Below are 26,491 nucleotides of genomic sequence, written 5' to 3'. Positions count from 1 at the left end.
TGGAGCCCACAGAACCTTATCCACAACTGAGGAGACTGTGCTGTTTGCCCAGCAGGTGACAAGGACAGGGGAAGGTAGGAGCAGGACAATGACACTTGGTGTTGTTAAGATGAAAGAAAAGGCAAATGTGGGGATACATATCCTAAAATCATCAAGAGAGCAGCCTGGGGGGTTCCAAATTAAGTCCTTAGGATTCCAGAACCAACTTCTTCTAAATATTATTCCAGTGGAATTTGTTGGTTTTAGTTTCCCATGAGCTATTTTGGAGGACTGTGTGACAATTGATACATTTGAGAGAACTTGAAGTTATCAGCATGTCTTTGACCAACTTCAAGGGCACCTTGGTTACTTGTCAGTGAGAACCAACAAATGACTGTGACCACTTACTTGTAATTAATCTCTGCCACTTGCAGATCAGCCCTTTGAGACTAAAGAAGGTCATTGTTCACATCTGACCATTTGTACACTGTATTAGGCCATGGTAACATTTCTGAAATAATTCTCTCTCTCTCTCTCTCTCTCTCTCTCTCTCTCTCTCTCTCTCTCTCTCTCTCTCTCTCTCTCTCTCTCGTGTGTGTGTGTGTGTGTGTGTGTGTGTGTGTGTGTGTGTGTGTGTGTCTGTATATACGCTTCTGTGCACATGCAGAGCCTAGAGAAAGAAAGATGTCATACTTTATCACTCTCCCTCTAATTCTCTTAAGGTCTCTCACTGAACCTGCACTAGGCTGGCAGCCAGCAAACCCCAGCAATCCTCCTGTCTCTGTCCTCTGTGACTCTCAGATTACAGGTATATTCCCTCACAGTGTTTGAGTTACAGGTACATGGGGCTATTCCAAGTTTTTAAGTGAGTACTGAAGATTTGAACTCAGGTTTGTTTGTCTTTAGAGTGTGAGTGTGTGTGTGTGTGTGTGTGTGTGTGTGTGTGTGTGTGTGTGTGTGTGTACATGAAGGCACACATGTGAAAGCTGCAGGTTGACATTAGTTGTCTTCCTCAGTCACTCTTCACTTTATTTATTGAGACAGGGTGTCTCACTAACCCTGGAGCTCTCCAGTTTCAGCTAGCCTTCTTGATCCAGGGACTCTCAGTCTCTGCCCTCTGAATACTGGATAACAGGCAGGCTACCACATCTGCCTGGCTTTTATGTGGGTTCACATGATCTAAACTCTGGTCCTCACACTTACAGGTCAAGAACTTTGTCTACTGAGCCATACCCCCAACCCCTCTGTAAGTTTAAACTAAACTACCAGTGCCTGTATATGGCTCTGAGCCATGACTTCCAAGAGATCCTGAGAATCCCAACAAGTTTTGTCTCTGAGAGCACACATCACCTTCCTATTGTGCACATTGATAATCAGGCTACATGTGCACACCTTGGTTCAAAGTCTCCAGTATGAACTTGCCCATGCATTTGTTTTTGTTGGTCAAATCCGTCCGAGTGCTATGGTAAGATATCACAGACAATACTATATGAACGGGGAGTCAGCCACACTGCAGTGAAGTTCTTGCCTGTTGTGTTTCCCAGGCAGTCTGTGATGATGATTATCTTAACACTTAGGATATGACTGTTCTCTTGGCATCAGGTAGCGCTGACCGCCAGATCCATGTACCCTCGGTGGTGAAAATTAGCTCCTTGCCAGCCACTTCGATTGTGTCACTCCAGCACTGAAGGTTGCTGGCATGTCTTTAAGCCTTTCACCTTAATCCCAACATCCTTGCTGTACCTGCTGCTGCTCAGTCCTTCCTGAGTTGCAAATTTCCCCCACCCCTACCCCCAAGCTTCTGTCACTTACTTGGATCCAGCCTGAAAAATCTATTCTCAGATTCAATCTGACACTTCTGCAACCTCCCTTTCCCTGGGAGGGTTTGCCAAAAGAGAGTGGGAACAGTTCTGAACCAATGGCTATGCCTAGCACATGCTACTTCCATCCACTGCCAACCTTTAGAAGTCACAGCCGGATATGCTGCCGCAAGCCCAGGTCAATGGCCCAGGCTCTTCCTGTTGATCCTAGCTCTTAGGCCACCTGGTGTCACAGGTTTCTCCCAGACAAGTTTCTAGGCAGTGAATGCTTCCATAGTAATTCACATACCCTTTAAGGATACATAAAAGCCACTTCCAAGCAAAGAAGCAAAGTCATTGTTGTTTTTTGGTTTGGAGGCCTTTTTGTTTGTTTGTTTGTTTGTTTTTTAAGAAATTTTTGAGAAGGTATCAAAGATGAATGGATGGATTTTGGAAAAGAATATACGATAAGGTATAAGGCATGGATCACTTAGTAACCATTATGCATTTATTCATGTGTAACAAAATATATTAAAAGCTCAGTTGACTCAGTGGGTAAGAAAGAGAGCTTGCTGCACAAGCTTGAGGATCTGAATTCAAATCCCCAGCATCCACTTAAATAGCCTAGCATAATCCCAAAGGACAAATATCTTTAATTCCAGAGCCATGGGGGACCAAGACAAGAGAATCATTGGGGCTTGCTGGGTGCCAGACTAGCTCCAGATTCAGTAAGAGATCCTAGCTCAAGAGAATGCCTGAATGGGACACCTGATATCCTTCTCTGGGCTCTACATGTGCACATCACACACACACACCCACCCACACACACACACACACACACACACACACACACACACACACACAGCAAAGGGAGGGACCATTTTCAGAAATGTTTGTGTGGACTAATCTTGGAAAATGCTCATTTTCTTGAGTGACTCCTCAAATACTTATCTTTTGCTCTCAAATTCTGTATAAAATGAAGATGGTGACTTTGAGGGGCCCCAGTGAAATGAAGTAAAGACAAAAATCAAACAGCTGTTGACTGTTTTGCTGCTGGAACTCCTTCCCTTTAACTTAACCCAATGTACACAGTAATTCTGTGAAAGTTCTCAATTTGGTTTAAAAAGAAATGATGGGATGGAAGAGACGTTCCAGAAGTTAACAGCACTGACTGTTCCTCCAGGGGACCCATATTTGGTTGCTAGCCCCCGCATGGCAACTCACAACAGTCTGTAATTCCATTTCCAGGGGAACAGATGCCCTCTTCTGGCCTATAAAGGCACCTGATGCACAGACATACATGTAGGAAAAATACCCATATACATAAAGTTTTAAATAATAATTTTTTGTTTCTCTCTCTTTTTCTCTTTACATAATATTATATTTTTATAATATATGGTGTTATATATACAAAGCCACAGGGCAATTATTTAGCAATTTTTATTGAAAATAGATTTTTAATATAATATATTCTGACTATGGTTTCCCCTACCTGAAGTCCTCACTACGTCCCCATCTGCTCAAATCCATACCCTTTCTTTCCCTCTCTCATTAGGATTCAAAAAGGAATCTAAAAAATAACAGTAATAATATAAGATAAAATCAAGCAAACCAGAATAGGACAAAACAAACAAGAAACAAAAGAAAAAGAGCCAAAGAAAAAACTCAAGAAACACATATAGGCACAGAAACACACACATTCTCATACACAGAAATCCCATAAAAACACAAAACAAGAAATCATAGTATATATGCAAAAAAAAAAAAAAACACCTATGAGGCCAAAAACAAAAACAAAACTGACAAAGCATTATGGGGCAAAGAACGTCCAAAAATATCACTAAGTTTGTTTTGTGTTTGCCGTTTCCTACTGAGCATGGGACCTGGTCTTAAGAGTGTTTTGTATACCCAGTGAGACTCTGTTGGAGAAAACTACTTTTTCATTTGGGAGTAATTACCAGTTGGAGATAGCTTCTGGATTAAGGATGTGAACTCTCCACCCTGGGATCTCATCAGACTCACACCCATGCAAGCCCTGTGCATGCTGCCACAGTCTCTGTGAGCTCATATGTGCATTGGTCGGCTGTGTTTAGGAGGCCTGGTTTCCTTGGTATTTACCATCCTCTCCGGTACTTACAATCATTCTGCTTCCTCTTCCTTGGAGTTCTCTGAGCCCTGAAGGTAGGAATTAGATGAAGACAGTCCATTTGGGACTGAGTGTCCCAAGGTCTCTCTTCAGATTGTCCAGCTGTGGGTCTCTGTATTTGTTTCCATCTACTGTAGGAGGAAGCTTCTCTGATCTATGAGTATAGCAGAATATCAATAGGAGTCATTTTATTGTTACGTTCCTTTAGCAGAACAGTAGTATTTGGATTTACTGTAGGTCCCTGGCCTATCTAGTCTCTGGGTCTTGGTCACGCAAATCGTATCAAGGATGGGTTCCATCTCACAGAGTGGGCCTTAAATCCAATCCGATACTTTTTGGTGACTCCCACAAGCATTGTGCCACTATTGCACTAGAACATCTTGCCTGCAGATCACCATTGCAGATCAAAGGGTTTGTAGCTGAGTTGGTGTTTACCTTTCTCCTGTGGAAAAGTGCAGAGTCGGTACCGTGAACACTAGTCAGTAGGATGAAGTCTCTAGGTAGGCACCACCTCAACTGCTCCATATTCAATGAGTTATATGGGTGTTGCTTTCAGCATAGGACCTTATTGTCAGTTTGTGGAGAGTAACTAATAGCCTTAACAATACCCTGGGTTGTTTGGGGTTCCCGTGGGACCCCTTTGGCCAAAAATTTGATTAACTCTAACCCATTTCCAGAACTAGAGACTTCATTTGGTGATGAGAGATGTCTAGTTGGGGCTCCATCTCCCCCGTTATTTGGCAAGTCCATTAAGATCACCTTATATACATGTCTTAGTCAATGTTCTATTGCTGTGAAGAGACATCATGACCAAGGCAACTCTTATAGGAGAAAGCATTTAAATTTGGGGCTTGCTTACAGTTTCAGAGGTCTAGTCAATTATCACAGCAGGGAGCATGGTAGCCAGCAGGCAAGTGCTGGAGCAGTAGCTGAAAACTACATCCTGATCTCTAGGCAGAGACAGACAGACAGACTGACTGACTGACTGACTGACTGACTGACTGACTCTGGGTTTGGCATGGCTTTTAAAATCCTAAAGCCCACCTCCAGAAACACATTTCCTCCAACAAGACCATGCTTCCTAATCCTTCTAATCCTTTCAAATAGTGCTGCTCCTGGTGACTATTCAAATATATATGAGCCTGTGGGAACCAGTCTTTTTTTTTTTTTTTGATTTTTCAAGACAGGGTTTCTCTGTGTAGCTTTGTGCCTTTCCTGGGACTCACTTGGTAGTCCAGGCTGGCCTCGAACTCACAGAGATCCGCCTGCCTCTGCCTCCCGAGTGCTGGGATTAAAGGCGTGCGCCACCACCGCCCGGCTGGGAACCAGTCTTATTCAAACTACACATAAATATATAGGAAGCTTTTACCGTATTAAGTTTCTATATGACCTCAGTGGCCCTTAGTTTAGTTGCTCCTTCCTATATTCCATCCTACACTCCACCTTTCCCTCCCCACCCTGTTCGATCTTCCCATTCCAGTCCTCAACATGCAACTGTAACTATTTATTCTATTTCCTCTTCCTAGGATGATCCAGTATTACCCCCAATCCCTTACTCTATGTCTAACATTTGTAGTTATAGGGAATGTAGCCTGCTTATCAAAGATTTAACTCTTAACATCCACACGTAAGCAAATACATACCATATTTGCTTTGGGGGTAGAGTGAGGGTCTGGGTTACCTCAGTCAGGATGATTTTTTTTTCTAGCTCTATCCATTTACCTATATACTTCATTACTTTGTTTTTTTAACAGCTAAGTAATATTCCATTGCGTAAATGTACCACATTTTCTTTATCCACTTATCCATTCATCTGTTGACAGACATCTAGTCTGTCTCCAATTTCTGGCTATTATGAATAAAGCAGCAATGAACATGGTTGAGCAAGTGTCTCTGTAGTATGATATAGAGTCCTTTGGGCATATTCCCAAGAGTGGTAGAGCTGAATCTCAAATTAAATCAATTCCCAGCTTCCTGAAGAATCAGCACACTCATTTCCATAGTGACTGTACAAGTTTACACTCCCACCAACAATGGACAGTGCTCCCCTAACTCCACATCCTCATCAGCATGAGATGTCGTTTTTTTTTTAACTGATCTTGGCCATTCTGACTGGTGTAAGATGAAATCTCAAAGTAGTTTTGATTTGCATTTCCCTGATGGCTAAGGATGTTGAATATTTCTTAATGTTTCTCAGCCATTTGTGTTTCCTCTCTTGAGAATTCTCTACTTAGATCTCTACCCTATTTTTAATTGGGTTATTTGTTTTCTTGATGTTCTTTTTTTAGTTCTTTATATATTTCAGATCTTACCCCTCTGTTGGATGTGGTTAGTAAAAATATTTTCCCATTCTGTAGCCTGACACTTTGACTGAATGATAGTGTCCTTTGCCGTATAGAGGCTTTCCAGTTTCACAAGGTTCCATTCTTTTACATGGAGCCATCCAGTTTGACCAGCACCATTTGTTAAAGAGGCTGTCTTCTTTCAGTGTATATTTCTACTTCTTTGTCAAAACATAAGTGTCCATAGATGTGTGGATTTATGTTTCTGTCTTCATCTCAATTCCATTGATCAATTTTTTATGCTAGTACCATGCTGGTTTTATTACTATAGCTCTGTAGTACAATTTGAGGTTGGGGAATGGTGATACCTCCAACAGGTCTTTAATTGTTCAGGGTTGTTTTAGCTATCCTGGGATTTTTGTATTTCCATATGAAGCTGAAATTGTTCTTTCAAGTTCTAGGAAGAATTGTGTTGGAATTTTTATGAGGATTGCTTTGAATCTGTAGATTGCTTTTGGTAGGATGGCCGTTTTTACTATGTTAATCCTATCAATCCATGAGAACAAGAAAGCTTTCCATCTTCTGACATTTTCTTCAATTTATTTCTCCAGTTTCTTAAAATTTTTACATATTTATGCATATGTGTATGTGTGTGTGTTTTATTTGCTTGATTAGAATTACCCCCAAGATTTTTTTGAGGCTATTGTGAAAAGTATTGTTTCCCTGATTTCTTTCTCAGTCTGTTTGTTATTTGTATATAGGAAGGCTACTTATTTTTGTCTATTAATTTTGTATCCTACTACTTTTGTGAAAGTGTTTATCAGCTGTAGGAGTTTCCTGATAGAATTTTTAGAGTCACTTATATATACAATCATATCATCTGCAAGTAAAGATGCTTTGACTTCTTCTCCTTCTTGTATTTCTTTGATCTTCAGGTGTCTTATTGCTCTAGCTCAGACTTAAAATACTATATTGAAAAGGTATGCAGAGAGTGGACAACCTTGTCTTGTTCCTGATTTTAGTGGAATTGCTTCAGTTTCTTTCCATTTCAGTTGATATTGGCTATAGCTTACTGTAAATTGATTTATTGTGTTTAGGTATGTCCCTTGTATCCCTAATCTTTACAGAACTTTTATCATAAAGGGGTGTTGGATATTTCCAAAAGTCTTTTCTGCATCCAAGTGAGATAATTATGTGATTTTTGTCTTTCAGTCTATTTATATGGTAGATTACATTTATTGATTTATGTATCTTGAACTATCCCTGCATCCCTAGGGTGAAACCTACCTGATGATGGTCGATGATCTTTTTGATGTGTTCTTGGACTGGGTTTGCAAGTATTTTATTGAGAACTTTTGCATCTATGTTCGTAAGAGAAATTAGTCTCTAATTCTCCTTCTTTATTGGGTCTTTATGTGTTTTGAATATAAGGGTAACTGTGACTTCTTAAACTGTGTTGGGCAATGTTCCTTCTGTTTCTATTTTGTGGAAGAGTTTGAGGAGTATTGGCATTAATTCTCCAAAAGTCTGGTAGAATTCTGCACTAAACCATCTTGCCCTGAGATTTTTTTGGGGGGAGGGGGGGTGTAGGAGACTTTTAATTACTGCTTCTATTTCACTAGGGCTATAGGTCTGTTTAAATGCTTATCAGATCTTGATTTTACTTTGGTAGGTGGTGTATATCAAAAAATTATTCATTTCTCTCAGGTTTTCCAATTTAGTGGAACATAGGTTTTTAAAGTATGTCCTTAGGATTCTCTGGATCTCCTCGGTATCTGTTGTTATGCCCCCCTTTACATCTCTAATTTTGTTAATTTGTGTCTTTTCCCTCAATTTTTTAGTTAATTTGGCTAAGAGTAGGTCAATTTTATTGATTTTTTCTCAAAGAACCAATTCTATTTTATTGATTCTTTGAATTTGATTGTTTCTATTTTATTGATTTTATCCCAGAGCTTGATTATTTCTTTCCATCTACTCGTTTTGGCCCTTATTTCTTCTTTTGTTCTGGAATGTTCAGATGTGCTAAGTTACTAATATGAGATCTCTCTAATTTTTTATACAGGCACTTGGTGCTATGAACTTGCCTCTTAGAACTACCTTCATTGTGTCCCATAAGTTTGGGTATGTTGTATTTCCATTTTCATTCAATTCTAGAATATCTTTAATTTCTTTCTTAATTTTTATTTTTACCTATTTTTCATTCAGTGGTGAGTTGTTTAGTTTCCATGAGTCTGTAAACTTTCTGTGGTTTCTGTTGTTGTTGATGTCCAGCTTCAATTCACGGTAGTCAGATATGATGCAGGAAGTTACTTCAATTTTCTTGTATCTGTTGAGACTTGCTTTGTGTCCAAGTATATGGTCAATTTTAGAGAAAGTCCCATGAGGTGCTGAGAAGAAGATATATTATTTTGTGTTTGAATGAAATGTTTTGTAAATCTGCTTAGTACATTTGGTTTATGACATCATTTAGCTCCAGAATTTCTCTGTTTAGTTTTTGTCTACCTGACCTGTCTATCAGTGAAAGTGGGGTACTGAAGTCACCCACTATCAATGTGTGAGAGTCAATAAGTGATTTTAGCTATAGTAGTGTTTCTTTTATGATCTTGGGTGCCCTGTGTTTGGGGCATAGATATTTAGAATCGTATATCCTCTCAATAGATTTTTCCTTTAGTGAGTATATAGTGTCCATCTCTGTTTCTTTCATTAGTTTTGCTTTAAAGGGTTTTTGTTTGGCTTTGGGGGAGTCAGATATTAAAATGGCTACACTGGGTTGTTTCTTGCATTGTTTTCTTAGAATATCTTTTTCCCTCCTTTTCTCTTGAGATGGTATCTGTCCTTGAAGTTGTGTTTCCTAGATACAGCAGAAAGATGAGTCGAGTTATCAATGAGCAGTGCTTATTGATTCCCATTATTTTGTTGTGATGATGTGGGGTTTTTCCCCTGTCTTTTAATTTTCTGGTCTGAGATTATTTACTCCTTGTGTTTTCTTGGGTATGGTTAATCTCTTCAGGTCGAAGTTTTCTTTCTAGTGCTTTCTGTGATGATGGACTTACAGTAGATATGGTTTAACTTGATTTTATCATAGAATGTCCTTCTTTCTCCATCTACTGTGACTGAAACTTTTGCTGGGTATAGTAGTCTAGGCTGGCATCTATGGTCTCCTAGAGTTTGTAGAACAACCATCCAGGCTCCTTCTGGCTTATAAAGAGTCTCTGTTGAAAAGTCAAATGTTATTCTAATAGATCTGCCTTTGTATGTTACTTGGCCTTTTTCCCTTGCAGCTTTTAATATTCTTTCTTTGTTCTGAACATTTAGTGTTTTGATTTTTATGTGTCATGGGGAATTTCATTTCTGGTCCAGTCTCTTTGGTGTTCTGCATTCTTCTTGTACTTTGATAAGTATCTCCTTCTTAAGGTTAGGGAAAATTTCACCTAGGATTTTGTTGAGTATATTTTCTGTACTTTTGACCTGGGTTTCTTCTTCCTCTACTACTATTATTCATAGATTTGGTCTTTTCATAGTTTTCCAGATTTCTTGGATGTTTTGTGCCTGTACTTTTTCTTCCATCTCTTGTTTTCTGATGGCGATGCTTGCCTCCAGGTTTCTGTTCAAGTCCCTAAATTTTTCAGTTCTAGTGTTCACTAAGTTTGGGTTTTCTTTAGTGATTTCATTTCTACTTTCACTTCTTGAACAGCTTTCTTCATTTCATCACACCATGATTTCATTAATGGATTTATTCAAAACTCTTTTAAGATCCTTGAACATATTCATAATAGCTATTTGGAAGTCCTTGTCTTGTTTTTCAACTATAATGCATTTATCAGGGCCTACTATAGTAGGGTTTCTGGACTCTAGTGGTTGTCTATTGTCCTGGTTGTTATTGATTGGGTTTTTGTACTGACATCTAGGCATCTGAGTTTGGGATGATTATAATTCTAGGTGTTGATATCTAGTCTTGTCTTTGTTGGGTGGATTTTCCATTCCTTGGTTTCTGTTGCCCTCTCTGAATCTTAGGAGCATGTGGTGGCTGTGGCTTACCTTGTAGAGAATGCTTCTGGGGCCTTGCCAGTTCTGGGCACTGAGGGTCCTGAGTAAAATTTGTTTCTAGGTTTTGGAATCTGATTCATGGCAATGGGGATGGGACAGAAGAGAGGGGAGGTGTTCTGCTGCATGGCTAGGGATGAGACTGAGGAACTGGAGGATGGAAAGGAGTGTAAGGATCACACTCCTGATTCACTGACTGGTATATGGCCATTGGGTTTCCAGGGAGAGACTGCCTGGGTGTTTGTGGGTGAGACAAAGGGATGTAGTGAGGAAGGAAGGCTGTAGGAGAGGATCTGCTTAGTTCCCTGCAGTGGGGGTATAGGGAGGGACAGGCTTCAGCAGGTGTCTGTCACAAAGCTAGAGATCAGACTGGAGAATTGGAATTGGAAAATGGGAAGGAGAGTGAAAATCACCTGTCTGTTTCATGAGCTGGCATGGCCAGTGAGTTTCCAGGGAGAAATAATAGAATATAAAAAATAAACTAATAGGAAACAAACTTTAGAAAATCAACTTGGGATATTTGGGGCTAAATCCAAATGACATGGTGCACTGTGACCATTTAGATGCTTCTGTAAGAAAAGTCAAATAGTTTATTTCAAGTTAGGAATTTAATGTGGTGCTCTCAATGAATGAATGAATGAATCAATCAATCAATCTCTTTCTCTCTCTTTCTCCTCTTGCTCTTATTTCTCTCTGTCTCTTCTTCATTTTCTCTTTATTCATTTCTTTGTCTCCTTCCTCCTCACTTCCCCTCTCTGTATCCTCTCTCTTTCTTGTCACCTTTCCTCTTCTCCTATCCATCCCTCCTCACTCCTTACTCCTTCCTTCCTCTCTCCCTCCCTCCCTTCCTTCCTTTCTTTCTTTCTCCTTACTCCCCTCTCTCCCTCTCCCTCTCTTCTTTCTCTCCTTTCCTCTTACTCTCCTCTCCTTTCCCCCTCTCTCACCACCAACATAAATCTATACATGTTAGCTATGTATTGGGAAATGGCAAAGAAGTATAGCCTTTAAGAAGGGCCTACCTATGGGATTATCTGCCTCATTTTTTTAGCAAAGCCAGACTCCTCCTGCTCTGCTTACAACATTGGCTGTTTTTCCTCTTCATCATACAACAGAGAAATGCTCCTGAGTCACATCAGAGCTACCTGAGACTGAGAGGCATGCATCTGCACCATGCTCTTCAGAGACACCTGAGCCTCTTCCCCCTTCCAAACCCTGCCAGAGCAACAGTGCCTTTTATCTGTGGTCCCTGTTAGCAGCTTCAGCTGTATAGATGCCAGGGACATCACTTCTGTACTCTCTCAGTCCTCTGGGGACGAAGCAAGTGGGTAGTCACCATGCTCCTGAGAAAGGAAGCCCCACCCAAAACAGTCCTATAAATCACACACACTATTTTGACCCAGCCATGCTCTCTGGTGAATCAGGGTCAGCCTCGGAGGTAAGAACAGGACAATGAGGCTTTCTGACCTCTCCATTGAGTGCACCATTATCTTTTCCCACATTCTCTCCTGGCCAACCACCCATTGACTGCTCTGACACATGTTGATTGTGTTATTGAAGGGTAGAGATGAAGATGGGGATTTATGAATAAAACTGAAATTAGTTATGTTGATTCATATATACTTCACTCTTAACTATCACAGTGAATTGGAGTGTACCCATTCTCATGACCCACCCACGAGAAATCAAGAAAAAGTGTGACTTTTAAAATGTAACTGTTTTCCATTAACTGCATGCTGTATTAGGTTTCATTATAGCATTTTCAAATAAAATTTATTCTTCTTGATTCTTCACCCACATTCTTCTGACCCCCATACCTGCCACACTCTATCACCTCCTTTCTGCTTCCATGTTTCATGTGTCCTCCCCTCCCTTCATTTTTAGTCAGTCTTATGGAAAATTGAAGAAGTTTGGGAGGGGTTCTGTGGTTGCCACATGCTATGTATGCTTTTAAAACTATTCTTTCAGAGGTCATTTCTATAGCTTGCTACTGCATGTGAGTTTATATTTTCATCTGAATGGCCTTATGCTCATCTGGGAGTCAAGCACATTAAAACCAAGAGTATAGCATAACCCTTCTGAAAGTTTACATCTTAAAAGCTGATTTTAAAAGATAAAGGCAGAGAGTTGGGGCCTGTGGAGATAGCTCAATAAGTAATGTGCATGCCTTGCAAACACAAAGACCTGAGTTCAATCCCAAGAACTCATGTTAAAAGAAGAAAAAAGAAGGAAAAAAAAAGCTGAGCATGATGGCAGCTGGCAGCATGCTTGTGATCCCAATACTCAGAGGATAGAGACAGGGCTAATGAGACAGCCCAGCCTGCTTGGCTAGTTCCAGGCCAGTAACAGACAGTCTATTTCAAAACAGCAAAACAAAAATGGCGGCAAGAACCTGAGAAATCATAGCCAAGGCTGCCCTCAGACCTCCACAAATACATGAACAAAGAGGGGCAGAGATATGAGCTTGCAGAGCCAAATATGTATAATAAACCCAGTCGTTGACTACAGGGGAGGTCTAATTCGAACCTCTAGGCAATCAAACCAAATACACAACAAAATGGTGCTTGAACACTGACAAGAGGGGCCAATTCTCATTTTGGGGTCTGTATTTGATAATGGTGCCTGGTATACAGGTTTAATGATAAACCTTGGGTCTGGTTTGATGCATCCTTACCTGTACTCTGAGGAATGAGGAGACTGAATGAGTGTGTCAGCAACATCCTTGGAGCCCTTTATCTCAATGACGAATGAGGTGGCATCTCTGGGTCATGTTAGCTCAGCAGACATCAACAGTTAGAATCTGGTTCATCCTTTTGGGGGTGTTTTAGTATGTTTGTTGGGTTGTTTTTGCTAAAAATGTCTCATTCAGAAAAAGATTCCCTGTTGGCTCACAGCCTTCACACCCTCCTTTTGACATCATGCATCCAAAAGATTCACCTGGCACTCACCACATGGCCCTTAGTGTGCAGAGCCGCAGGGAAGCACCAAGAACTCAGGGAACACTAAGCTTAGTGATTCATGCCTGCAACTGCTTTCCTATGAGTCTGATTCAGACCAAGAGAATGTGTTTGTCTTGCTTCAAAGAGACAGGCAACCTTTCCTAATACAGTCTTACTTCACTACTCCAGCCTCCCTGCATCTTTCTTCACTATTTATTTTTAAGCCATGTAATCCTGTGTTCTGGAAAAACTTTATCAATACCCACAAAGCATTCCCTCACTCAGCTTACCGAGTCTATGAGGTCAGTGCCATGCCTTATTGTTTAAGCTGAAATAAACTTAGGAATAGGTGGAAGGGGGTAGAGGGCCTTCAATCTTCCCCAAAAAAAAGTTCAAAACTTTGCCTCCCAGACTGCTGGGCCGTCTGGTCTAGGGAGTGCCCATTAAGACAGTTTTCTTCAGAAAGCCCCCAGAGCTGGAAGTGAATAGTCAATGACAAGGAAAATGTGAGACAGCCTGGGCTAATAGCCTGCATTTTACTAAGCCTTTCTAAGCTGTGTGATCTCAGAAACAACATGCAGCATCTCTGTGCCTGGTCTTCATGGTCACCTGGGTATGATGTTAGCATCTACCTCAGAGTGTATGTGAGGCACTGAGCTGGAGCGTGCTGAACACATTCCGATATTCCTATACAGTCCATGCTGCCGATGTGCCTGCTGTGCCAGTCACTTCTCTGTGAAAGCTAGAACAATCATTACCTGGTACAACTGCACTACAGGGAGACAGGGACGAGACCCGGAAGGACCTGAGGCTTCTCTAGAGTCCCAGGTACCCATAGAGTCTTTCTCCCCAGTCATCCTGAAGTTGGCAGTCTCCTCCTCCTGTGTCATTTGCAGAAACCTCCTGGCCATGCTTTCTGAAAAGCATCTCCCAGGAACTGTGATGGGAGTCACGGCCCTCAGTTGCCCCACCCCCAACTGCACAAATCCTCAAGGCAGAGGGGGAGCCTCCTATTTCCTCCCAAAACTGCTAAAGCACTGTCTTTGGCTTACTCTATCTTTCACCTTGAGATGCTCTCTCCCTGATGCACAAGAAACCATAGGATATACCCACCTTTCCTACACACACACACACACACACATACACACATCCATACAGACATGTACACACATATGCATACATATATGCGTATATGCATATATACACATATATGCATATTTACACATATACACACATGCACACATTGTATAACACACACACACACACACACACACACACACACACACACACACACACACACACACACACCTGTAAGCTCAACTCTTCAGAAAACATTCTTCCTTCACAGACTGGGAGAACTGGATACAATCCACTTAGGAGCCCCCACATTCCTGCCCACTTACCAGCCATGTGGCTTCAGAGAAAGGACTTACTTTTTCTGGGCTTGTTTCTAACCTATGAGATCACTCCCACACCTGCTCTACTTGGAGGTTTGAGCAGCTTTGTGAGCATTTGGCACATTTTCTTAGTTCATTTGGGCTGTCATAACAATACACTGTGGCCTAGGTATCTGCCACAATAGACATTTATTTCCCATAATCTTAGAGGCTGGAAACACAGACACAAAGGGCCAGCAGAGTTGGCATTTTGACAAGGCTCTGTGGCTGGTTTGTAGATGGCCACCTTCTTCCCATGACCTCACATGGCCTTTCCTCTGTGTACACCTCTTATCTCTTCCTCACCGTGTAAATGTACTAACCCTAGTGGGTTAGGCCCAATTCTGGGGTTCCTAGAATGATGTCCTGTAACGTGTGTTTAAATGTCTCAACTGTGAAAGAGATAGTTAGACTGAATGAGAGCTGCTTGTTTACTTCCTGGGATGATGTGTTCATCTCACTGGATTCCTCCATAGGACAGGACTGATAGTGATTTAACCAGCACAGACTGTAAGCCAACGAAAGATCAGTATTCTTCATAAGCCAAGTCAATACTTCTTCAAATAGCTTTAACAATGGAGAAAATTACCAACCCAGATTTAAACATTTAGAATTAGATCCTATCAAAATAATTAAGTACAAAAGTTCCTATTAACTACTCCATATTCACCCTGTCAAGATGAGGCAAAGAATGCTGTAAAACTTGTGTTATAGACATTGGTACAATTTTTAATAAATGAGACAGAATATATGGGTTTAAGTGATGCTTTGGGGAAACATGGGTGACCTTGAAGGTTGACATACCTGCCCAGGAAATGCGAGTACTTGGAGGGGTGATGTTACGGGGGAATAAAAAGGATAAGTATGGAGAACCCAATTCAAGAGTTATACTTCCCATGCAATCATAGAGTATCCAGGAAGTAGACCACAGCACTAGCTTTCACAAAGGGAATTCATCAGAAAGAGTGATCCAGTCCAGTGCTTGGAAATATGAGACTGAAATATGGCAACCAATGGTAGAATTTAGTCACAAACTTATACCAAAGCAAGATAATTATCTTTGTCCTAAAACTATAGACTCTAATATAGAGCTAATATTTGTGCTGCCTCTTAAATGTCAAAGAGTATGGCCAACACTGTTTCAGCAAATTGCCCAGGAAGTTCCATGCAGAGCAGATAAGCTTCATAGTCCTATTCAGCTGGGAATAAAAAGCAGTCTTGTAGAATGGCAGAGCTACAGGAAGCCTCAGGCTCCATGTTTTACAGGATGGGGATGGTATCTGATGGTCCCAATCAAGGTGGCAAGCTAGCCCTGATCAGTCCCTGCAGCCTTGGTCCAGAGAGACCATTTAAGTTTTGCCATTCTAAGCCTTGCTTTGGCTTATTTCTGTATGTTGTTTATCCAACATCTCAGCCATAGCTCCCTTATTCCAGTTCCCTCCCCTCTCATCCTTAAGCACTACCATCAAAATAATGTTATGATAAATTCTCTCAAATATACCCAACTGGGGGCTGGAGATGTAGTTCAGTTAGTTGAGAACTTGTCTAGCATGCACAAAGCCCTAGGTTTGATCCTTACACTACACAAACAGGGTATGGTGGCTCATGCCTGACATCCTAACACTCAGGAGGTGGAGGCAGGAGGATCAGGAGTTCGAGGTCATCCTCAGCTACATAGCAAATGTGAGTCTAGCTTGGGACACATGAGAACTTGTTTCAAAAATAAGTAAACCCAAGTTGATAGTTTACTGATGTGTTAGGGTCATGTTCCAAAAATAATTCACTCTAGGAAGCCGAGACAAAGAAAGATTGCTCTGAGTCAATGGCAGCCTGGACCACATAGTGAAATTTTGTCTCAAAATAAAGGGGGGAAATCTCAAAAAGCCACTATAAACATACAAGAATCAAATACATCTATCACTTTTCCTATCAATAGATGATGCAGGTGAAATTTTCAAACAGAAAAGGAAATAAAAACAGACACAAATATAAAAGACCCTTTTGTGAGTCTTTTCTTTTTAAGTAAAATGACAAATTCAGGAATAAAAAAATAGTTTTCTAAAAGGATTTGAAGAGAAAACTGGCAGGAGATAGAATGTCAGATGACGTCAGAAGAGTGACAGTCACCGTGAAGGAGACCATGACTGCACGAGTGTGGGTGGATTAGATCAGACGCTGACCTTTCACAGGCACCTGACAAAAACAGCTCCTGAGTAACCAGAGTTAAAAGTAGCCTTTGAGGTCCCTGTGCAGATGCCTGCCACTCCAGAGAACATGTTCTCGAGGCCATCTGCTGCCAGACACAGAATGTCATGCTGTAGCTGGTGCCCTCAGCACCTCGGAGACCATGCCTCACTTCACTCCATCATTTCATGCTATCATATCACATGTCTTTGTAATCTACTCCTAAATACATCAATTTTCCGGGGTGGGGGTGGGGGGTAGAGTAGAAAAGCTTGCTATAATTTTATCACCAGAGATGCCATGCCACTGATTAGGGAGAGCACAGAATGGGAGTCAGAAAATGGGACTAGGGAGATGGCTGTCAGTAAAGTGCTTATCATGCAAGTATGAAGACATAAGTTCAATTCCCAGAATCCATATAAAGACAAATAATATAAAAAGGAGGTGATGAGATGAGTTTATGATCCCAGAGTTGGGGATGTAGAGACAGGCAGATTCCTCAGGCTTATTGGCTAACCATCCCATACTACTTGGGAAGTTTGAGTTCAGTGAGAGACCCTACCTCAAAAGGTTGATGGTTCCTGAGAAATAACACCTGAGATTGTCCTTTGTTTCCATGAGCACATGAGTACATGTGTACCCGTGTTCACATACACACACATGAAAAAAGTCAGCAAGAGCTGTGTAGGTGGCCCAGTGGTATGAGCAATTTGTTTTATACACATGAGGACCAGAATTCTAATACCTGGCACCCACATTTTTAAAAAGCCAGACATGGCTGTGCATGGCTGTAATCCCACCAAGCATTACAAGATGGAGACGGGTGCTTCCCAAGAACTCCCTGGCTGGCTAGCCTGGTCAAAGTGGTGAGCTTGCAGTTCAGTGAGAGACCCTGTCTCAGGACAGTAAGACAAGAGAGTGGCAGAGGTAGATACATGTCTTTTTCTTGCTCTGGCCTCTGAATTCAAGTGAATATGATAGATGAGCAAATGATTCAAATTTCTGCCACCTTAACCTCCCTGCCATGATGAACTGTGTGCTAAAATAAATGCTTTCTCCATTAAGTTGCTTTTCCAGGTCATTTTACCACAGTAACCAAAAGGCAACTCAGACCTAGTGGGTAATGGTTACAAAATAATATGAATGACCTTATTGGCATTAAACCATATGTTTAAGCATGGAGAATGTGGTTAATAGCATGTCTTCTATATTTACCACCAGTTTTTTATATTTTAATATGTTTTATTGTTCCAGAATTTCATACAATGAATTTTGATAATATTCATCCCTCCCCCAATTCCTCCCAGATCTACCCCCAACCCAAATTCATGTGGTCTATCTGTCTCTCTCTCATACATAAGTATGAAAATATGGAAACAAAGGACGATCTCAGGTGTTATTTCTCAGGAACCATCTACCTTTTGAGGTAGGGTCTCTCACTGAACTCAAACTTCCCAAGTAGTATGGGATGGTTAGCCAATAAGCCTGAGGAATCTGCCTGTCTCTACGTCCCCAACTCTGGGATCATAAACTCATCTCATCCCCTCCTTTTTATATTATTTGTCTTTATATGGATTCTGGGAATTGAACTTATGTTCAAACATCAAATCCAGTTTGTATTGCTCAATTACTCATGTGTGGGGCCTGCTCTGGAGTATAGTAGACTATTCCAGGTGTCATGCCATTAAAGAAAACTGTCGTTCCTTCTCCCAGAAGCTGTCAAATGCCAATAGCTCCTCAGCTGGGGGTGGGACTCTGTGCCTTCCTCCCTCCTCCTTGCTGGGATTTTGTCTGACTTAGACTTGCAAGAAAAGAGGTCTTGTGCATGCTGTCATATTCTCTGTGAGTTTGTGTGGCTAGCTGCCTTGTTGTGCCCAGAAGATACTGTTTCTTTGAAGTCGTCCACATCTTTAGCTTTTGCAATCTTTCTACTCTCTCTTCAGCAAAAGTCCATGAGCCTTGGCATGGGGTGTAGGGATGTGACATAGATGTCCCATTTAGGGCTGTTTATGCTAAAGTTTTCTATTCTCTGTGTATTGATCGGTTGTGGGTTTTTGTGTTAACTGCCGTCTACCACAAGAATGCATTTCTCTAATGAAAGCAGAGCAATACACTAGGCTATGGGTACAACAATAAATCATTAGGAGTCATTTTAATAGTATGCCCATTTAGCAGACCTACTACTATTTACCACTTTTTAAAATGTTTTTTCTTAATTACACATACTCAGCCAGACATACATAGTAATACATGTTTGCAATCCCAGCACTCAAGGGGCTGAAGCATGCAGATTGCAGGAAGTTTGAAACTAGCCTGGTTTAGTAGCAACTGCCTCAAAATAAAACAAAATTTTACTTAATCACAATGCCACCCCATTCAGTTATAAACAATTTGAGGACCTCTGTCTTATAATCTGACCTCTAATTTCAGTGTTATGTATGTGATCTAAGCTAATCTAAGGTCAATAAAGCCTATATTTTTCAGAAACAGATTATAGACAAGAACAAATAAAGCAAAATTACCTATGTCTGCAAGGTTGGAGAAAATGAAAAGAATGAGCAGGAAAAGCAATCACTAAGAAAGTAAGTAAATATAGACTTAGGGCATTCCATCAAATGGATTTTGGATATAGATGGAAGAAGCGTGACCTTGAATAAGGAAGGGACCTCTAAACAATACAGGAAGTAGTGATGAAATTAGATGAGAGGTACTGCATCAGTCGACTGAAAGAAAATATCATTTCTGCAATTGAAGGAAAGATAGGAATCAATGGAGATAATAATAAACTATTACTGGAGACTACACCAAACATGAGCTGCAGTGCTGGCCTGTGGGGGAACTGACAAGTCTTACTGTAGGAGACAAAGAGCAACATATGGAGAAATACAAAAATATTCTCCCTAGGGATGCTGCCTTGTCAGATGTCAAGAACAATCTGGATGGAGCAAAGCAAGGTGACTTGGACAGACCGAAGGCCACTCAGGGATCCAAGGGCAAAAGCTGAGGACTGAAACAACCCCTGTCACTGATAGCTTGAGTAGATGATCCTGAGGGATGAAAAGGGAAAATGTGGGTCATTACTGTGCCTGCTTTCGAAGTGTGAGAACTCAACTCCATGTAAAGAACCTAAGCCTGGTGGTACATGCTTGTAATTCCAGCACTGAAAGTGATATGGCTAAAAAAGCTCCATTTTAGGCCAGGCATCCATCTTGGTACCCACAAGCCATTTGTCTCTGATTCCAGCACCTGGAAGATAAGCCCTGACTCAGTGGCCCCCACCCAAAAATATACAGCCATAACTATCTACTTGTTATAATATGACCAAGTACTTTTTTGCTTCTGTAACTTTCTTACACAGATACCCAAAGATTGTTTTGAGTTGCTTAACCATTTAACTTGGTAGAACAGAACAGTTTTTTTGCTTGCTTGTGTAGATATTGAAGATCTTCATGTGGTTTTCCCCTTTAAAATTCTTTCCCCATACCCCTCCTTCATGGCATTCTCAAATTTGGCTCAGAGGTTGTTCGTTCTGCTAGCAGCTGATCAATAAATCTTTTAATTATAATTGGACTGAGTCTATGATCTTTTCCCAGGGGTCACAAATTCCATCACAGGAGGTAGAGAGATCTCTGAAATAATGTTGAGGATTAGAGATGGTATCTTTCATAATGATTTTTTATTTAAAGCACATTAAAATATTCTAGTTATTTTATACTTATGCCTCACAGTTCCATACAATGGATTGCTACAAATCTATGGGCAATTGAAGTTTGGTGGCTTGGTGACTAGCCAGCCAACCCTACCTGGGGAGTTCCAGGCCTGTGAGAGCCCTGAGTCAAAACAATATAGTCAATGGCTCCTGAAGAGTGATACGTGAAGTTGACCTCTGACCTCCATATGCACATACATACCCCTAAACATGCATAAACAAATACACATATACCCAGTAATAATAACAATAAAATAAGAGAAGGGATTAATTCCTGCCATCATTACCAGGGCATCCCTCAATAAGACTGCAGTGCCCATGGGTCAGTAAAGGGCATGGAGATGAACCAAACCACTCCAGAGACAGTTTCAGGGAGTAGTGTCTGCTTTATTGTACATGAACAGCTGCTTACATAGAGGAAGCCTGTCGACCGTGACTGGTTAGCACATTACCTCTGCCTGGACATCAAGGACTCACACCACCAGGGTCTCTATGAGGAAGAAGCTCTTTAAAGGAGATGTGGAGAGTGCAGACTCATCCACAGGCCAGTTACTGCTACTCACGCTACTTCAGAATTCAGTGTTCTGACTTCTGGGGCATGGTGTGCCATGCTTCTTGTTTAGAAACACAGTGTGCCAGGTAGGCTGGACACCACGTCATACTTGCATTTTCTCCTACAAGTTCCCACTTTCAAATGCCTGAGATTCATTTCCCCAGGTGGAGCTGGCCCGTTCCCCTGCCTCAGTCCCCATGATGACAGAAATTAAATCATGGTTTTGCATCCCTGGTACTTAGTTCAATTCTTGATATATCCTAAGTACACCAAGGGTGTTTTTAAATGGATAACTGAAGACCAGGCAGTTGCCTTTTGTAATCCATATTCCTCTGGTGCCATTTTGCCTGGTGACTCACATTACTCTCATTAAACATTGCATCTCAGTCACTTTGGTAAACTGATGGCAGTGAGAATGTCCACCTCAGAAGCTGATGCAGAAGTGACTTAGAATGTTTAAGTGTAGCTCCCTATCACATTTTTATAAGCACTGCTTATCATTTATATCAGTTGTTTTCAGTGTCTTAGTTTCATTAGAAAAACAATTTAGGGCAGAAAATAGTGGGTTTTCTTATAACATTGTCATGCACACATGTCATTGTACTTTGTTCATATCCATTCTCCCACTACCCTCCCTGTGGCCCCCCACCCCCAATGATCCCCTCCTTCCTCAAATAGACCCCCTTCTGCCGTCAGTGTGTATGTGGGAGTGTGGGGAGCAATGAGTATATAAACCTACTTACTTCCCTGTCTTTTGCTAAACAGAGATGATAAAAGTAAAACATTCTTAAACATAAAAATGTTGAGCATTAACAGTTGCCACCCAAGAGTCAAACCTCAATTGCCCATAGATTTGTAGCAATATATTATATACATTATATATTAAAATCAAGGCTTTTAAGACACATAAGTGTAAAATAACTAGACTATTTTAATGTACTTGAAATAAAAAATTATTATGAAGCACATCACCTCTACATTCTTTTCATAATAAAGGAAAGATTTTAAATTTCTCTTTGTGGTCCAGATTCACTGTTAGGATCAAAGGTTATTCCTCCTTTACCCTTCATGCAACACATTTTTCTGTTTCAGCACCATTTTGGGGTGTGCCTGAGTGGCAACGGGTGGGACCCTCAAGAAGGTCAGGAGGTATCTGGTACGCTTGAATTTTGCTCTGAGTGGGTGAGAAAGTGTCAGGGGTTTTTGTACTGAGGAGCTGTAGGATCTGATGGACATTTTGAAAGTACCCTCTGCCTGGTGACCGTACAGTCAATTGTAAAGGGTTCATGGTAGAAGAAGGAGACCTCTTAGGAGGCTGTGGCAGGCAATAAATCCACCCTGGACCAAGATTCTGGATGCACTGGAAGCAGAGTCAAAGGCTGGTGGGCAGGGCATGCTAAGAATGATAGGAGCTTTATTGGTTCTTGTGGAAGGCATACAGGAACTTGCTTTCCTGAAATTCCTTCCTGTCAACCTGCCTTTGTCTTTGCTGTTGCTTTGTGTTTGTTTTTGCCCATCTCTGTGTGATTAAAGCAGAGTGAAGACCAGAAAGCTATGGAATGGGCTGGGTCACGTGGATGTGCGTAGAACTCATAGTTCTAAATCTAATTCCCATTGGGGAATCTTGGCTCCAAGCCTCAGTTTCGTTCATTGCCTACTAAGAAAATAACTATCTCTGCAGTCTGTGGCTTCTTCCTTCAGGAGCTTCTCAGAGGGTCCGTTGGGTACAAGGCTTCCCAGTGGCCCAGCCTCATAGCAAGGCTGGTTTGGTTGGCTATATGGATTTGATGATTTTAGAATTTTTTAAATTGATTAGCTTAGTTTCCATTGACATTCAGAAATTTTCCAGAAACACAAGGGTTGTGGAACATTGGCTCATTATTATTGTCTTTTACTTTCTGAATTTAAAAATTGTGTATTTTCATATTCATTTCACCATGCCAGTCTTTGATGTTTTCTTAGCATACTGGACTAACAACCATCTAACTTATACAGTTTGTGTTGATGAAGGGCAAGGACAGGAGTCATAGCAGAGGGGACAAGCCCTTTCAGGAACCAGTGCACCAGGATATGACAACAGCTCTAACCCTTGCTTTGTGGCCCTGAGAAAAACACCCAACTTCTCCATGCTCTGCTTCCCATCTCTGAAGTGATAACAAAAATCTCACCTCACAGAATGTTAAGCTAATGGCTGATAAGCACCTGTGACATTGTGTAATGCACCAAATCCTTGAGATCAGCATTCCTTCTCCCTGCTCAAATGTGATGCTCAAGTCTCCATTGAAAGAATTAGGGGCTGGGGAGATGGCACAGTTTATAAAGGGCTCTCCTCACAAGCATGAGGACCAGCATTCAGATAGCAAACTGTCTTGGCACCACCAGTAACCCCAACACTAAGAAGGTAGAGACAGGGTTCCTGGGACTTCCTGGCTAGTCGTTCTAACTGAATTGGCAAGCTCCAGGTTCAACGAGAGACCTTGCATCAAAAAATATGGTGGAGAATGCCTAGAGAAGACACCCATTGTCAATCTCTGGACACACACACACACACACACACACACACACACACACACACACCTAGAATTTTCTAAATGCTGAGTATTTTAAATCCCTCTGCTGCTTTCAATGAATTCTATTTAACAGTAAAAGGACACCCATTCCCTGTTTGATACAGTTTAGTGCAGATCACTTAGGTAATGTCCATTTTAACTGCCACGCCTTTCTTTAAATTTCAAATCACAGTGAACTTCCCAAATCAAAGGCCTGCCCATGTGTCAGCAGCCTGTGTTTGAGGAAATGCTTTGTGAGACTGTCTTCATACGTCTGTCAAATTCAGATTAGAATATGTGCTTCTCAGGGTTGTTTTCAGAACTGTACAACAATTCGTGAAGATGCTGGGGGATGGAGTGTGCTGTTCCCCCACCCTCAGTCACTGCGCCTGTCGCACACGTGAAATTTCTCATGAACTCCCTGGGTTCAGAAGTAAGAGGTTGTGGGATACATGCTTAGAAGAGAGTTGCAAAAAGACAATAGGTTACAGAAGATGACGCTGCTCACGTGGCTGTCTCCCCTGGCAAGGGTTTGCTTTTGATGTGAGGTTTTTTTTCTGGGAAGAGCACAATTGGGAAACAGAGTGCTGCTCAGTGCTTCCTCTTGTATGTCCTCCTGTACTTACTGCAAGGCAAGAACAGGACAGGGAGTCAGAGCAGAGCTGGCCCCAACCCCACTCGGTCACTGGAGGGCTCTGCACAAGCTGTCACCTCTGCTTCTGTTTTCTTTTTTTTTTTTTTAAATCATGCAGTGTTTAAATGGATATTTTCACCTTGTGCCTAGGATTCCAGAAGCACTGGGTTTTGTTTCTCTTTTCCTATCCATCCAATATTTCTTTTTCTAGTGAGTTTAATTCATTGAACAAAATGATAGATTTTATTATTAAAATATTTTCATACACGTTTTCTGCCATAGTTACCCTTCATTGCCCTCTTTTTCTCCCACTGGCCATCCTCCTCTCAAATAACCCTTTTTCTATGTGTGCATTTTAAATCTAGATCTCACCCATGAGGGAAAACTTGTGATGCCAGTCTTTCTGAGTCTAGTCTATTTGACCCCCAATGATGTTCTATAATCCCTCACACCATGCGCAGGACATCCCCCATCATTTCATGTCATCAGGACATCTAAACCAATGCCACCTGTGTTTTCTCAGCTCCAAATGGAAAGCATCTGGTAAGCCACTTGCATAGCTTGCACTATGCATTCACAATCCTGCACTCCCTCACCTGGAGTCAGCTGATTTGAATGGCAACCCCCAAGGGGAAGTCCTCTTCTGTCTCTCCCTATAGCCTGGATGGAAACAGATCAGGGAAGTGAGATAGGGGTAAGAAAGCATCCCTGAAGTTCACTCCCTTCCCAAAGCCCTTCCTACCCAGGCTTTAATGATATCTTCTTGCTGGATTAAAGGACCACACAGTCAAAAAAAAATAAGGAGAGCATCATTTTCCTCTGTATGTAAATTTGTCAGATATATTTCTATTCCCTAACTCTAAACTTGGAAGTGTTCTGGTGATTTTTACAAATGTAAACAGAAAAAAATCATCCATTGTATTTGGGGCCAGCATGAGGGGGAGGTGGGCAAAAGAAGGTGATGTTAAGGTAAACGTGGCCATGTCATAATGAAATCCATTATTTCTATAATGAATTCTGCCACCCACCCACCCCGCATGTGTGTATATGTATATGTGTTTGATTTGGGAGGAAGAGAAAGATTCCCAGTGCTTCCTGAATCCTAGTTATGAACTAATACGAAAGCATTCATATTATCAAAGAAAGAATTCAGAGATGCAATGATGGAACTAAGGAAAGAGACTGCTGAGAATTTCCAAGTTAGTTCAGCAACAGTCTCTGCAGATAAAGCCAGAAGTCTGACTTCAACATAAGGCCTGGACTATGTCTGACCCATGCAAATGGCTCTCAAGTTCTGGAGGGTGTTTGGCCAGCAACAGACTTCCAGGAAAGGATCCGTGCATTGCTGTTGTGGTGGTGAAGTCAAGTGCTGTAGAGACAAATGACAGTTTTGTTTTGTGTGTGTGTGTGTGTGTGTGTGTGTGTGTGTGTGTATCTGAAATTAGCAATCATCCTTTAAAGCCCCTTAGAAATGGTGTTTTCTCCTAGAAGCGTCTTGGCCCAAAACAGAAATTCACAACAGCATTTCCCATGGGATGGGCTTGCTCTGTGTGGTCACTGAAAAACATTACATTTCTCCTCAGCTGTCATGCGCCTGTTTCAGTCACGACCTTTATGGAAATGAGAAATGGAATTAACTCTACCTGCTTGTAGTCAAGGTCAGAATCTGGCACTGAAGGTTTCATGGACAGTGTGTGGAGCCCATGTGGTCCCTTCATTGTCCTGTTGCAAGTTGAAGAAATCTTGCTCCTCCTCTGTTAGTCCCCCGAAAGTGGCTCACTCTCATAGTCTTGTTCTTCACCTATAATCGTATCAAACCGCAGGGGAAGTTGTCATGTTGTGCAGACGGGGTGAAGGCCAGTCCTGTCACTGAACAGCTAGGTTTCCAAGGCTGTTTGTTCAATTGAGTTACTTCTTTCCCTTTGCAAAATGCCCGGCTTTATTGTCCTGTTTCTTAGAAATGTCACCTCCCTCCCTCCTTTGTATTCCTCCTCCCATTCTTGAACTTGCTAAGGAGGCCCTCGCCTTGCTTAGCAAGGAAACAGCTGCAGGGCCATTGTGTCCATTTCAGAAGCTAGAAGTCTGTGGTCCACGGAGAAGTGTCAGTGAAACTGCTCTGGTTTGTTTTGGCTCCGTTTGGGATCTGGCTCCCGTAAGGGAGGGCTGGGCCCCGGTGGACCAAAGGTAAGAAGGAGTACCTGGCAAGTTCCCTCAGACGTAATAATCCTTGGATTATTCAT

General features: G+C 41.5%; 1 protein-coding gene across 11 annotated transcripts in view; it reads left to right on the top strand.

Annotated features, from left to right (window-relative positions):
• Positions 1–26,491, top strand: part of Chrm3 (cholinergic receptor muscarinic 3) — a 483,981-nt gene that overhangs the window by 391,266 nt on the left and 66,224 nt on the right. For 4 of the 11 annotated variants that reach the window (XM_076572924.1, XM_076572922.1, XM_076572921.1 and 1 more), the window contains one exon: positions 8,269–8,327. The exons of the other annotated variants lie outside the window; for them this stretch is intronic. In XM_076572924.1, the coding sequence (XP_076429039.1) occupies positions 8,281–8,327 (47 nt within the window). In that variant the 5' untranslated portion in view covers positions 8,269–8,280. The remainder of the gene's footprint in view (positions 1–8,268; positions 8,328–26,491) is intronic. 11 annotated transcript variants of the gene reach the window in all.

This window comes from Peromyscus maniculatus, chromosome 5 (genome assembly GCF_049852395.1).
Source record: "Peromyscus maniculatus bairdii isolate BWxNUB_F1_BW_parent chromosome 5, HU_Pman_BW_mat_3.1, whole genome shotgun sequence".
Classification (NCBI taxonomy): Eukaryota; Metazoa; Chordata; class Mammalia; order Rodentia; family Cricetidae; genus Peromyscus; species Peromyscus maniculatus.
Note: the sequence above shows the minus strand (reverse complement) of the source record. Positions and strands in the feature narration are given on the sequence as shown.